This window comes from Equus przewalskii, chromosome 6, assembly GCF_037783145.1.
Source record: "Equus przewalskii isolate Varuska chromosome 6, EquPr2, whole genome shotgun sequence".
In the NCBI taxonomy this organism is placed as follows: Eukaryota; Metazoa; Chordata; class Mammalia; order Perissodactyla; family Equidae; genus Equus; species Equus przewalskii.
In genome coordinates, this window is record NC_091836.1 from 7,523,305 (window position 1) to 7,537,094 (window position 13,790).

General features: G+C 38.3%; 1 protein-coding gene and 1 long non-coding RNA gene across 6 annotated transcripts in view; one reads left to right on the forward strand and one right to left on the reverse strand.

Moving 5' to 3' along the window:
• LOC139083828 (uncharacterized) overlaps positions 1–13,790 on the forward strand; it is a 127,773-nt gene that overhangs the window by 36,956 nt on the left and 77,027 nt on the right. The window lies entirely within an intron of this gene.
• MAML2 (mastermind like transcriptional coactivator 2) overlaps positions 740–13,790 on the reverse strand; it is a 334,322-nt gene continuing 321,271 nt past the window's right edge. For both annotated transcript variants that reach the window (XM_070622943.1, XM_070622944.1), the window contains exons 4-5: positions 9,041–9,152; positions 740–5,117 (exon numbers count right to left, since the gene is read on the reverse strand). In XM_070622943.1, the coding sequence (XP_070479044.1) occupies positions 4,102–5,117; positions 9,041–9,152 (1,128 nt within the window). In that variant the 3' untranslated portion in view covers positions 740–4,101. The remainder of the gene's footprint in view (positions 5,118–9,040; positions 9,153–13,790) is intronic.

The window sequence follows — 13,790 nt, forward strand, 5'->3', positions numbered from 1 at the left end:
CATTACTCAAAATGTTGGTTTCCTCCTCTCTAGTAGGCAAATACTTTCTTTATGAAATTCTATGATCTCACCGGAAAATGACCATTTCATATCACACCCAGCTTTTGATCTTCAGGACTTGATTTATACTTAGTCAGTGGGCACCTATGTCATCGACACTGCCTGTACCTTTGTCTATAGTCTAGTTCTTGCCTACTTATGATGAAATCTCATTTTCATAAGATTTAATTTTAAAGGAGATGGCTGCTTTGTTAAATAAAGTTGACTGACAATCTGAAAAGTTTCAAAAGCTTGAGTGAACAGTGATTTCTTTATCTTAAAAATGATGCTATTGAGTCTCTTTGGTTACTTTTCCATTTAGCTTTGGGAAAAAAAATCAATCAGATTTTTTAGAAGTGGAAAGGAATGTAGAACTATTTCAGCTCCAAACCCTCATTTTTTCGTGAAGAAACACAGTTATAGAGATATAAAGTGGAAATAGTAGACCAAACACTTAAGAATTTGAACTGCCTCTGGCAACCACAGAGTAGGAAGAAGCTGAGCTCTTCTTCCTCTTTTCACTCACTTTTACTCTCTTACTTCCTCTCTCGTGTCTACTTCCATGGGTACATACTGGGATTCATAGCTAATTTTAGAATTAGACATTTCTTTCTCTTAATTTGTGTGTATTTTATTTACTTTTACTGATGTTGATTTTATTTGTTTACTATCCAACCATCTAGAATCATTGGACAGGGACTATATAAAATGTCAATTTTATTATTGCTCCATTAATGACACTAATAAAAAGGCTAATATCATACATCTTTTTGGTAGAAGGGAAAGGGACAATGGAACCCAAGCACCATTATTTCAACAGTGGAGCAAGAAAATTTGGTCAGAATAGTTCCCCTTGCCTCCTACAAGGACCCATCTTTCTCCCAACCTTCTTGACTCTCAAGGAGGGCTGTGTAAATATACTCAGTGAAGCTGTGTTTACTTGGCCCTGAATTCACTCAGTTTGGTCTGACCAAATGCCACACAGCAGGCCAGCAAATGCCCACTGTGCCTGAGAATTAGGCAGTGTTTTTCCAGCATTTAGTAGGTGCTGTGCATATAGAATCTTAATGCAAACTTTCTAAGTGAGGTAAATACTGAAATGAGACGTCAGCATTTCACCAGTATTAGAAGCTTCCCAGAGAATGAATTTGCCTTTAAGTTCCCATCACTATGAACAGTTCTCCAAACTTTCTGTGATGTAGCAACAGTATTGCTGGTGATTGAAAGTATCATTTCATACAAGAGAACCACTTCTGAATTTTTTTAAACTATTTTTTTAACACATGGAATTACACACAATACAAAATACTTGTTTTACAAGTTGAAATCTTTACAGTTATGGGTACAGTTACAGTAATGAAAGGAATATTAGTGCACTCACTTCGAGCAGAGTTATTTATCTTCATTGGTCTTAACACAAAGCCAAGAATGAATTATTTGCTTAAATTGTTTTCTAGTCTTTGAATTAAAAAAAAGAAAAATTATTTCTACCTCCTGTATAATATGTCAGAATGATAAACAATGCCAACAATTAAGTAGTCTTGTATTTCTATAAATGGGAGATTGTATTCCAATAGCTTTTAGTTGTAAATCTAAAGTTTTTGGCTACATATGTCATCAAATTGTCATTATCTCAGCTTTCAGGAAAATTACGTCATCTTTGGTAATAGGCTGCCAACAAACAGAAACTATAGACTACACCATTTTTTCCAAAGAATCCTGTATTTTAATGAATAGCTGAATAAATAGACATTAATTATGAAATTCACATTAAGATAGAAGAAAATCCAAACATTCTGATTGCTTTATCCCTTAAGTTTGATAGCTACTACAAAACATACTATTTATGTTAGGGTAAAAATAAGCTGAATCACAGGAGTGTAACTGGGACGTGCTGGCAGATATATACAATAACATGGAAGAGCCAGAAAATAAAAGTGTTTATATGTACATAATTTTTTCCTTACTTTTTTGCATGGAGAAACACTGTTTTATAAAATGGGAAAACACGCAGTAGACCACATGCAACAAGGACCAATACAATGTGCACAGCAGAATAATCAAACGACACAAGAACTGTGGGCTTAAAAAAGAATTTGGGAGCAGGGAAAAAAAAAAGGAAAGGATTGAAACCTGGAATGCTTTCTTACTGAGATTTCAGAGTATAAATTTGTCTAACAAGCCTCTTGATAGTTTTCAAAAGTTCCCACTTGACCTCCAATGGTTTAAGTGTAGAGCTAAAAATAAACCATCATATTATACAAAACTTTGTATATTAGCATACAAAAGGTAACAATTTACTTTTTGTATAAAATATAACCTTTTGATAGTATATTTATTTCACATATGTATAAATATAACCCAAAGAATATGTTTTAAGTATTTCTACCAAAATATTCTTTACAAAAGTTTACAAAACAAGTAATTTATTTATATTTACAACCTAGCACAGAAAAGATTCTGGGCCAGTGCTGTTGGTATTGTGTAAAAGAAAGAGAGTGCTTCTAGACATTTTAAAGATTGGGAGAGGGCTTTGCAGAACTTTCAAAATGTATTCTTTTTAGAACAGATATTTAAAGATTTAGTTATTAAATGACTTCAGTTAAATTACATTTGATAGTTGAATATGTGAGTGTATAACTAAAAAGGCTGAAGATAACCTGTGTTCCTCCAATGAGGAAAATAATAGTGATGTTTTGCATCCATCCCAAATCAGCACACATCTTCCCCATTTTACAGCTGATTTGTATGTGGGCACTGAGGTTACAGGACTCAACAAAAACTCTTTCTTTGATACAGTGCTCAGCCCTGAGGGAGAAAACCTGGATATGAAGGGTCCATTTAGCATGTGGCAATGATTCATCACATCAGGGACAGAAGAATGAATAGACTGCTACTAACAGATCACATTCTATTTAGCTGTTTACCCAAGTAATATGTCTAAATAAGGACAGACTGTTTTCTCTCTCACTTATGCTTTCCTTCAAACCCCATGAAATAGAGTTGTAGGCACCCAGACCCACTATGTCTGGACCTGATCTTTTGCTTATTTCCAACCAAAACGTGATACCTTCTAATCTCAGTTTTGGTCTCCAAACTTCCTTTTCTTACAAATCAGTCTCTGGTCATCAAAATAAGCAGGAAGGACTAGGCTCAATTTCACGCAGCCGCAGAATTAACCAGCAGGCATCATCACAATAAGCAATACCCCAAGTTATTTGTGGCCAAATAAATCTCCTTTAGAGCAACAACCAACAGGGTGTTTTTTTTTAAATAGTAAAATCTGATGCAGACAGGTGTGCACTAATTTTTCAGTATGGTTAGGACAGGTCATGGTTGTATCTAAGAGTTGGAAATGGATTCAGAAATTGATTGCGGAAGACCAAATAAAACTGGACAGCTCTGCATTCTTGTTTCATCACTAGACACAGCATCTTGCTGAAGTACAGGACATGTGGGAAAACTGGAAAAGTGAGGAGTGAATTGGGGAAAAAATTCTAGAATCCACCGGATGTTCTCTAGGTTCTCCAGCTTTTGTTTACTTAGGACGCTGTTTGGTTACTCCAAACAAACCTATAACATTTCAATCTACGCTGGAAGTTTTAGGAAAACTAAATGAAAAGAGAAAACCATACTTATATCTATTAGAGCAAATTAAGGAATTTGTTGCTTGTGGCTTGGAACTAGTACCTCCATGTGACATGGGGTTTAAACAAGCTACAAGTTCTATTACTTTTCTTTCAGGGAGAAAAGGAACTTGGGATGCCTATTTTACACAACTAATTACACATCAACATCACAGTTCTGTTTGGATAAACTGGATACTGTGTCCTGGAGTTTAGACAGGGAAAAGCGATCCCCATGTCTTACTTTCAGGATTGAGATTTAAAATGAGCATTTGGACCAAAATGTTCACCACTACAGTTACTTTCTGCTTTTCATTATTAAGCCAAGGTATCTTCATGTAGTCCAACTAAAAGTCAACAGTTTGGCCTTTACAGAGTCCTTGGAGAATACTGCTTTTTAGTGCTTGGAGTTTGTGAATTGTCTCCCTTTTCTCCTTTAGGAGTTGTTCCCCAAGATTTCATCAAGATTGATGTCTTTCATCCAGTCATCATTACCAGGCTCTGTCTTCAATAAAGAATCAATGAAATCAGCATCACTGTTTAGGGCAGGGCCCATACTATCAGTCTGTTGGTTGAGAAAGTCAAAAGCTAAGTCATTGCCATGGTCAGTTCCTTGAAAAGCCCTGGAACTTTGGTTGGGTGAAGGAAAATTGCTGGGTGTCAGGGATGGTGGCTGGCTTATGCCTGTCCTTGCCTGACTCAATCCTGTTCCTGACTGGTTCAAATTAGGCAAAATCTGTGTGCTTAGCTGATTGGGTCTGAGATTCAGACTTCTGAGTGGACCCATGTTTTGTCCATTTAATGTTTGGCTCATTTGGTTCATGGGTCTCATTTGCACTGCTGGTGTTAACTGGTTAGGAGGAGCCACTGCCCTCTGGGAAAATTGCTGGCTACCTACTGCCTGTTGCAATGACTGGTTTGGAGTATAGGCTGCAGGTGTACCTGTGGGGAAGCGGACTCCTGTGGACTTTAGGGATTCCTGCTGTTTGGTTGTTGCTTCTTGAGAGGCCCAGTTTGGTGCTGTTGTGTTGGCTGTGATCATTACGTTCGACGCTCTCTGTGCTGGCATGCTCGCCATACTGTGGGTTAAATTTGGTCTCAATTGTTGCGAATTGCCAACAGGTCCAGCTCCAAAAGTGGCCACATTATTGTTATTAGTTGGCCCTAAGGTAGGCAGCCGTGGCATCAGAGGGCTGTTTTGATTTGCTATCAGTTGGTTTGGGTTTCTCTGTTGGGTCAACTGATTCATTCCTGAAGGGACGCTGTATGTGCCAGGTTGATTGCAAGGTAGATTTCCATACATCCCTATGTTCTGAACTGCTGTGGATAATGATGACATTCTTGTCCCATGGGAAGTAGACATGAGGCTGGAATTTGGAGTTAAAATGGTCTGTGTTGAAACTGGGTTTGCCAAAGCCTGGTTAGAGTTTAAATTCACTGTTGATGAGCCACCTAAGAAAAAGAAGATAATTATATTAGTTTATAATAGTAAGTTATCTCCTTTTTTTTTTTTAAAGATTTTATTTTTTCCTTTTTCTCCCCAAAGCCCCCCGGTACATAGTTGTGTATTCTTCGTTGTGGGTTCTAGTTGTGGCATGTGGGACGCTGCCTCAGCGTGGTCCGTTGAGCAGTGCCATGTCCGCGCCCAGGACTCAAACCAACGAAACACTGGGCCGCCTGCAGCGGAGCACACGAACTTAACCACTCGGCCACGGGGCCAGCCCCAAGTTATCTCCTCTTTTATAGCAATTTGCAATAACCTTCTCTGAAACTGCTTTTGGAGATAAGAACAAATAAAGAGAAATCATCACAGCATATTATACAAAAGGAGCAAGACAGCTTTTGGGGGGAAGTACTACCCTAGGTCATCCATTAGTCAAGAGTTTACACATTACAGAAAGAAGACCAAAATAGAACGGTTCTATTTTTTAGGTTTTACGTCATTCCTCTTTTGCAGTCATTGAGGGGCGGTGATAGTCAATCTTTCATTTTCAATTAGCTTTACTCTGTTCCAAGACCAAAGACTACAACCCTGATTAACCAGCTGTCATGAAATCCATGCAACTGGTCATCCCAGGGTCCAAGTAAGAAAGTGTGGATGAATCTTATACACGGCTACTAGATTAATACTACAAACCTATGGCCTTGAAAATCACATCCAATTCTTCATTGACATTATCCTCATTCAAGAAGCTGCCACAAGTTGCTTCCCAGTGTCTAAACGGTAAATTCCCATCTCTTTAAACATCTGGAATTCAATGTAATCCATGCTGCAGTGATTATTTCCATATAGAAAGCCCTCTTCTCCAGGAGGTACAGTTACCATTGTGTTGTTATCCAACATACCATGAGCTACCTTTGCTCATGCCATTTTCCTCTCATGTGATGCCCTTCTTACCTCACTGAGCCCTATCTTTTCTTCAAGGCTCAGGACAAGGTTCAACATCCTTCATTAAACTTTTCCTGATATTCCAGGCTTCTCTCTCCACAGAATTTGCTCTTTCAAGTTTTCATTTAGCACTTAGCTTTTATATTGGGAAATCCATGGAGCCTCAAATTGCCTGCCAGTTACGTTGATACCTGTCAATAAGTGATTGGATGTGGGACCGTCCAATCACAGGCTGCTGAATAGGGAGGCTCCGCACATCAGATAGTGATTAACCAACACATTGAAATCTCCCTGGCTGGGGGAAGTTAAAGTCATCATGGGAAGACACCTTGAGAGGCAAAAACGAAATGCCAAAATGATTTTTAAAAGTGCCAGCTAGATGATAAGTTCCACGAGAGAAAGAATTTTTGCCTGTTTTGTTCACTGTCACATTCTTCAGGTCTAGTGGATGGTGCAAAGTGGGTATTCACTTCATATTTATTGGATGAATGAATGAATGAGTAAATGAGAGATTGAAGCAAAGATACAAGTTGGAGAAAGAGACTCTTTTAAAGTAGTCTCCCTGCCGAGAGTGAAGCAGAGGCCCAGAGAATCAGAGATACTGAGAAACAGAGAACCAGACACACTTATGAATATCGGGGTTCTATGTGGAGAGGAGAGTATGGCTGCAATTGTAACCCTGCGGTACCTCCAACTTCTTGAGATAGCTAGCATGCTATACAACCTGACAGATGGAAGGCCTTGCTATTTGTTTTAAAATATGTCCCCAATTAGGCTATATAGTCCTCAAAGGCAGGAGCAGTCTCTTGCATCTCCTTGTATCTCCAGGCTTAGCACAGGGCCCTGCACTGTTTAGGACAGTAAGTGTCTGGTGAATAGGGATCAAAGTCAGGTAGGAGACACCTGAACCATAACTCCGAGTTCCCAGACTGCTAACGAGGTTAAGCAACATCATCTTGGTACCCGAAAGTTTCATGAGAAGGGAATTTACACTATGAAAATGCTATGAAAAAATATTTAGAGGTTTTAAAAATCCTTCCCTCTGGGTGCCCTCTATTTTAACAATATGCCCTGAGAAAGTTTATGAGGAGAGCAGTATTTTTAAGCAACCAGAATAGAGAGAATTTCCACAAAGATCACAAAATATTAATCAGTTAATATTTAGAAGCTCTTAATATGGGGTAGAAATTGCTCCAGGTGTTTTCCATACATCATTTCTAACATTAACATCTGGGTAAGGTGATTATTATTGTACTGAGATTAAAATAAAAAATGATAAAAGAGTTTGTGTTGTGCCTGTTGCTTATTTCATTCTGAGAAGACATGGGAAGTACAACACCCTAGAGCAGTGACTCTTACCCATTTGGAGGTCAACAGTTGGCTGCTAGGGACCCTTCCCTTGGGCAAATGCCCTTCTGCACAGTGGAAGAGACCTCTGGCTAGGTGCCTACCAAGTATCCAACCTCCCTGTCTTCCTTAGAAACAGAGCCTTGATTAAGTAGCTATGTGCCCACCTGAAAAACCACATTTCCCAAACTTCCTTGCTGATGGAAGGTTCATATGAGTAAATTCTGGCTAAAGGTAGAAGCTACTAGGTGAGAGTCCAAGAAACCCACTTTAAAAAGGGAATCTGACTGACATAGGAGGCCATTTTACCTCTTCCCTATTTTCATCTTTCTATTTGGAATATGAATATAAAGGCTGGTGATGCAGTGGACACAAGGCAACTCTTAGGATGGAAGCAGTTGGACAGAAAAGCAGAAAGACAAAAGAAGCCTGAATCCTGGATTACATGGTAGGCCATCAAACCAGCTTTAGACTACTATCCTTGGGATTCTTTTATATGAGTGGGAAAAGAAAAGCCCAAATATCCACCATGAATTTTGCATATTTCGAAGGGCTCCCAGCTTACCCCAAACCAAATGATAGGCCATGGTATAAGAAGCTGTATTCCAAATAAACCCCATCTTGTCTTTCAATCTCCTTGAAGACACAGTCAAACAGAGAATCCTGTTTTTTCCCTGAGGCAAAGTAATCTTAGAGAGTGGAATACATAGATCCCATTCCTAATTTCAGTGGTGAGAGGCAATCTGGTGCATTTGAAAGAGTTTTAAAAAAGTAGAACAACCTATTTATAACTATGCTCAACAAAATCAGAAAATATTAATAAACAGGAGTATTTGCAGCCCTTCCTTCTTTAAAGAATCTTCTTTATGGTTTCCTGGACAGATGAAGGTAACAGGTAAAGCAGAGGGAATTGGGGAACTCAAGGACAAGCTTAATTCACATGAGAATGTGAAGAGAGCTCTGGGCAGAAGAGACTAGTGTAGATGCTGAACAAAAGGCAGGAGCAGCATAGGCTAGGTTTGGGAGAGGTTCTTTCAGAGTTCAGAGAGTGGGAAGAGAGAGATCTCAGGGGTAGTGCCTACCACCTATTTTACCGAGAGACCTATTAAGAAGTTTTGCTTTGTCTTTTAATTGCAATCCACATTTGGTATTTTTGAGAGGCTTCGTAAAGACTAAATTTGCTTTTCAGTTATTTCTTGGTGACAGGACTATTTGTCTTGGGGAGATAAGCCTAAAGGTGGAGACAAGAAGCTTGGGCTTCATGCAGGTTATGAATGTGACTATCTAAGAGGGAGAAATATCTGTTTACCTTACACTACCTGGGTCAGGATATGTCGTTGCGGGGAACATGGTTGAACCTAGCAATTAGAAAATATTTTACGCTTTTTTGATCTCTCAGAGGTAGTCCGAAGAACAGTGAAATATGTGAATACAGGACAAGAATAAGCAAGAAAAACTGAGGAGAAGATTTAAAAATATTCAAGTTTGGTCTTGATCTAAAAGTTAAATGGGAACTGGTGAAGGATTCTAAGAAAGATGTTACAATCAAAGATGAGGCAGGGAAAGGAGGAAATATTAAAAATTGAACACTTTTTTCTTTCCACAGTTATAACTTTTGTTAATTTTTAAGAACACTTACCAGAATACTGAGCAGCTGGTTGCATATTGCCCACATTTCTTCTTTGGTCTTTATAATCTGGGGGCGGCCTTGTCAAATGTCTGTTTATCTGATCTTGTGGAGCAATTTTCTCCTTGAAAACACAAACGAAACATATTAAATTGCGTTACTTTCTCACTTATAAAAATTTATAGACTGTTACTCAAAAAACTAAGAACATAACAACAATTTTGCAGTCATAATTGTGAATCACAGACCCTTTTTAGTCATCTTAATTCAGAGATAAATCTTTTCAATTTCAATAAACTTCCTACATAGAATAATTTCTACTTCTCAACATTCAACACGTGTTTTGGGTCTAGTGGCTACTCTCATTTTCTTTACTTTGCACTTAGATTTCAGTGAGAACTAAATTTCTGTGATTTTTGACATGGTATTTCTGGTTTTATTTTGTAGCACACTTGATATGCTTTGGTACCTATATATAATTCTGGTCCCACAGAGTGTGGAAGGCATAGGAGTAGGATTGCCAGATAAAATACAGGGCACCTGAGCATTCTATATTTGCATTTGCTAAATCTGGCAACCCTGTATAGGAGGAGATGCCAGGAGATGGTGTATCAGGTATGGGCATTATATGCATATTATGTCATTTTTTCATAAACAACCCTTGAAGGTAGGTATGATTATTTCTACTTTATAGATGAGGAAACAGAAGCTTCCCTGGGCTAAGTAACCCACCCAAGATCACACAGTGGTCGAACAGAAACCAAATCCTGAGTCAAAAACTCACTCTTTCCTGCCACACAATACATGAACCCCTTGCTGCTCCTTTTCTCTGTGCCCCATTCTCATAGCATAGAAATTTCTCAGACTCCCTTCTTTAATTCCTTCTGTAACAACCACCTTTAGATCTTTAGAGTAGGTGAGTTTGGGAGGTAAGAGAGGAAATAGGGGACATTCTTTTTATATTGTCAATTCCCTCAGCCAAAGACCACCAGGAACCTGTTGGGTTTACTACTCCTTGCAGTGAGGGAGAACGCACATCATGGGGGCCCATGGGGTGTCTCAGCAGGAACGTGTTAGAAAGAATCCATTATAGGATTTGGGCTTTGATTGGGTGATTTAGGGAGGGCCTAAGGAAGTGAAGATTTGTTCTAGATTTTAAGCTGTCAGAAAGTGAGTCTGATTCTATGATTGAGTAAAGAAGTAGCCGTAATTCATTTAGCAAAAGAGGGGGATTTTTGGTATTTTATGGGTTACACAGTGACTTTGTTTGCATCTGTTTTTAGACAAAATTATGAAGTGGCCTTCTTTTGTCTCATTTTATCATGGTCTCAGAGTAACCCTGTCTGTGGTTGGTATTCTGTAAGTTTGCTTGTGTTCAACAGAAAACAAAATGACCTGGCTGTGAGTGTCATATCAGTTCTGGACATCAGGGGCTGCTTTTTTTCTTTTTCCATATTGATTAGAAAGTTTTTAGAGTTGCTTCACTGCAACTTTGTATGCAACCCAAAGCAATCTTCATTTTTAAAGATAAAAATAATTGGCATAGGTAGACAGACAACAATATAATTACAGAAAAGTCAATAAATACAAAAGAAAACCTTGTAATAGATACATGGATAAATTAGATGGAAGCCAAATGTGGACTGTCTAACTTAGAACCCACTTAAACCATGTATTTCTCAGTTTCCCATCGAATTCCAAAACTTCTAAATAGAATAAATCTATTATAACGGAAAAAAAAATCCTTAAAACAACAACAAACCAAATTCAAATTCTTGTTTCTAAGAATAAAAACATCAAAGACCCAGAGGGTTTTGGGGGCATCAAGTAATTCATATAAAACACAATTTTGATGAGCTAAGTGTAAATGAATCAGAAACATATGGATTACATTTCTTTTAAATATAGGTTTACAAATTAAGGGAAAAAGTGGTCGGTGAAACTCTTTTTGGTTTTGCCCAAACCCTAAATGTTTAAGAAACAGTTTGAGATGTTCCATGAACCCAAATGTGGCGATGTTCAACCACTCCTGTTGTAAACTATTGTGCAAGCTGACAGTTTTAGTTTTTTTGCCCAGCATGTAACTTTCTGAAATCGCTTTTTCAAAAGCTCTTTCTTATGTAATTAGGTGTTTCTACTGTTTATATTGAAGAAAATAGGGTTCATGCGCGCCCGCGCACGCGTGTGTGTGATAATTAGGCCCTTGGCTCTCCGTTAAAGACTAGATTTCAAATCTGGACTTATTTTTATGTATATTCAATCTAATTATTGACTTTTCATCCCCCTGAAGGTTCAGTTAGGTTGTTCAAAGGGCTAACATACACATCTTTGGAAACTTGGGTTTCTTAAACTACATGTTCACAAATGAGTTAGATTTACCGGCCTTGCATATGGACTATCATAGAACTGCCATGTAGTCACTTTGTGCTGAAGAGTGGCAAAGACCAGACTCCACCACTGAATAGGGACTGCTTCATTTACAAGAGGATAATACTCCCATTCTACGCAAGTGTAAATTTACAAGCCACCCCTGAGATTACTTTTGAGCAACATGAAATTCAGCTTATCAAAATGAATGTCTCCTGATAACCCAATATCTTTGACCCGAAAACCTAATATAGAAATAATTTTCTATTGCACATCTCTGTCCTGCTTCAGTTTCACCATCTGCAAAATGTGAAATGTGGATAATTCTAGGACCTCCCTCATACTCCTATTGTGAGGATTAATCCTTTACATTCTGTAAAAGCTCAGCACGGTGCCTGGCACACAGTAGGTGCACAAAATATGTTGGTAATTATGATGCTCATTGTAATAAGTACTAGTCATCCCTCTTTGTGCTTCATTGGTGGGAGAATAACAGAGAAGGATAACACTTTCATGAGAAAATGTCTCAATTTAGTCGCCTATCTGGCCTTGCCAACTGACTGCAAATGACTACAAAGCATATGCTAATGTAAAGTGGTATCAAAGACTGTTTCTTCCTGGATATGCTAAAAAGCACAGGCACCCTCAATGGTGTCCAAACAAAGAGAAATGTGAATGGTTTATAAAAATCACAAAAACAGCAGCCTCATTCTCATTCATCTCTCACAGTTTATGCCACTGCCCTTAGCACCTGTCCCAGTGGTGACTCAACTGGGGCTCAGTGGGAGTTAGGCCAGTGCCAGGACAGGATCCTCACGGAATGTTTCCTTGCATTTTCATCAGAGCTGAAAATCCAGAAATTCAACCTCTGCATGTTATAATTCAACAAATTAGTAGTATTGATGAGAATAATAAGAGTGTACTTAGTAAGTAAATCTTAGATTGTACATTTTTTTCTTCTACTGCCCTTGTTTCTAAGCTATTTAGTTTATGAAATAAAAAAAAGAGAGTGATTGGGTGGGAGGACTGGAGTTTTCAAAATTATCATTTATAGAAGAGACTAGTTGTGTCACCTGGTGATACAGCCGGTGGTTCCCCTACACCTTACACTTTAGGGCAGTACTCAAGGGCACTCGTAAATTTATTTCTCACTATTCTTTATTCAAGGTCAAATAAATTTATTCCTCACCATTTCTTCTCACATGCTCTGGGCTCCAAACTCATTCCATTCGTCATTATTTAAAAAACATAAATGACTATTATATCGTTATTTATACTTTTCATTCAGCATAAAATATTTCATAATATGATCTCAAACTAACCAACAAATACACACCTAGGCTGTACCTTTTAGTCTCTGGCCCACCCTCCCCCTGGAATGATGGACCTCACCTCTATCCATCAGAAGCCTTCAGCCCTTTAAAGTCAAAGTCAAATTTTACCTTTTCTGGGAGACTATCCTCAATCTTTCCAGGCTGGATTTTATCTTTCCCTCCATTACATTTTCCCTTACTATGTTTATACTTTTATTATAATGCAAATCTGAATCCAATATTTCCTGGTTTAAAATCCTAAAAGTCCTCTCCATTGCTTTTTACATGATGTAAATTCAGATTTATCAAGCTCTTTCCTCTGGCCTCTCATCTCTGGCCTCCTTGCCTATCACTTCCCTATCCTTGTGCACATTCTCTGCCTCAGCAAATGTAATATGTAGTAGACATTATTGTCTCTGAGTCTTTGAATATGCTGGTCTTCTGGCTGGAACATCTCCCTGCTCTTCCTCCCAACTCCTACTTCACCTTCAGATATTCAGTAGATGTAATTTCCTCCCTGAAACCATTTTCAGTAGTTCCCACATCACAGCATTTAATCACATGCATTACAATTGCCCGTTTATTTGATGTCCCTGGGGACTCTTAGCTCCTTATGGACAAAGACAGAGTCTGTCTTGTTGATGCTGTATTCCCATTGCAAATTGGTAAATACTTACCGAATGATTTACAGTACTTATTACACCCTGGACTTCTGACTCTTACTATAAAGCTCTTTGAATATAAAATTTTTTTATTTTGTTTTTCTCTGTTTTGTGTACCTTGGCTCTATCAACCTTAAGATGGTAAACTTTGTCCCTTTCTTCTTTCATTTGGCCAAACAGTTTGAAAGGAGAGAATAAAACTTGGAAGTAGCGCCTCAGTCTCAAGGGGTGGGAAGGGTTTGGATCAGTTGTTGAGTGCATGTCTGAGACTACAGAAGGGACGATGAGATCAATATTGAAGCAGGGTTACGCTTGGGTCATATGTGGGAAATAACAACCTTGCCTTTCTTTAAGGCCACTTAAATATAGTGAAAGTGGGAAATATATTTTCAAATTTCTTTAAAAAATCCCCTATTCTGA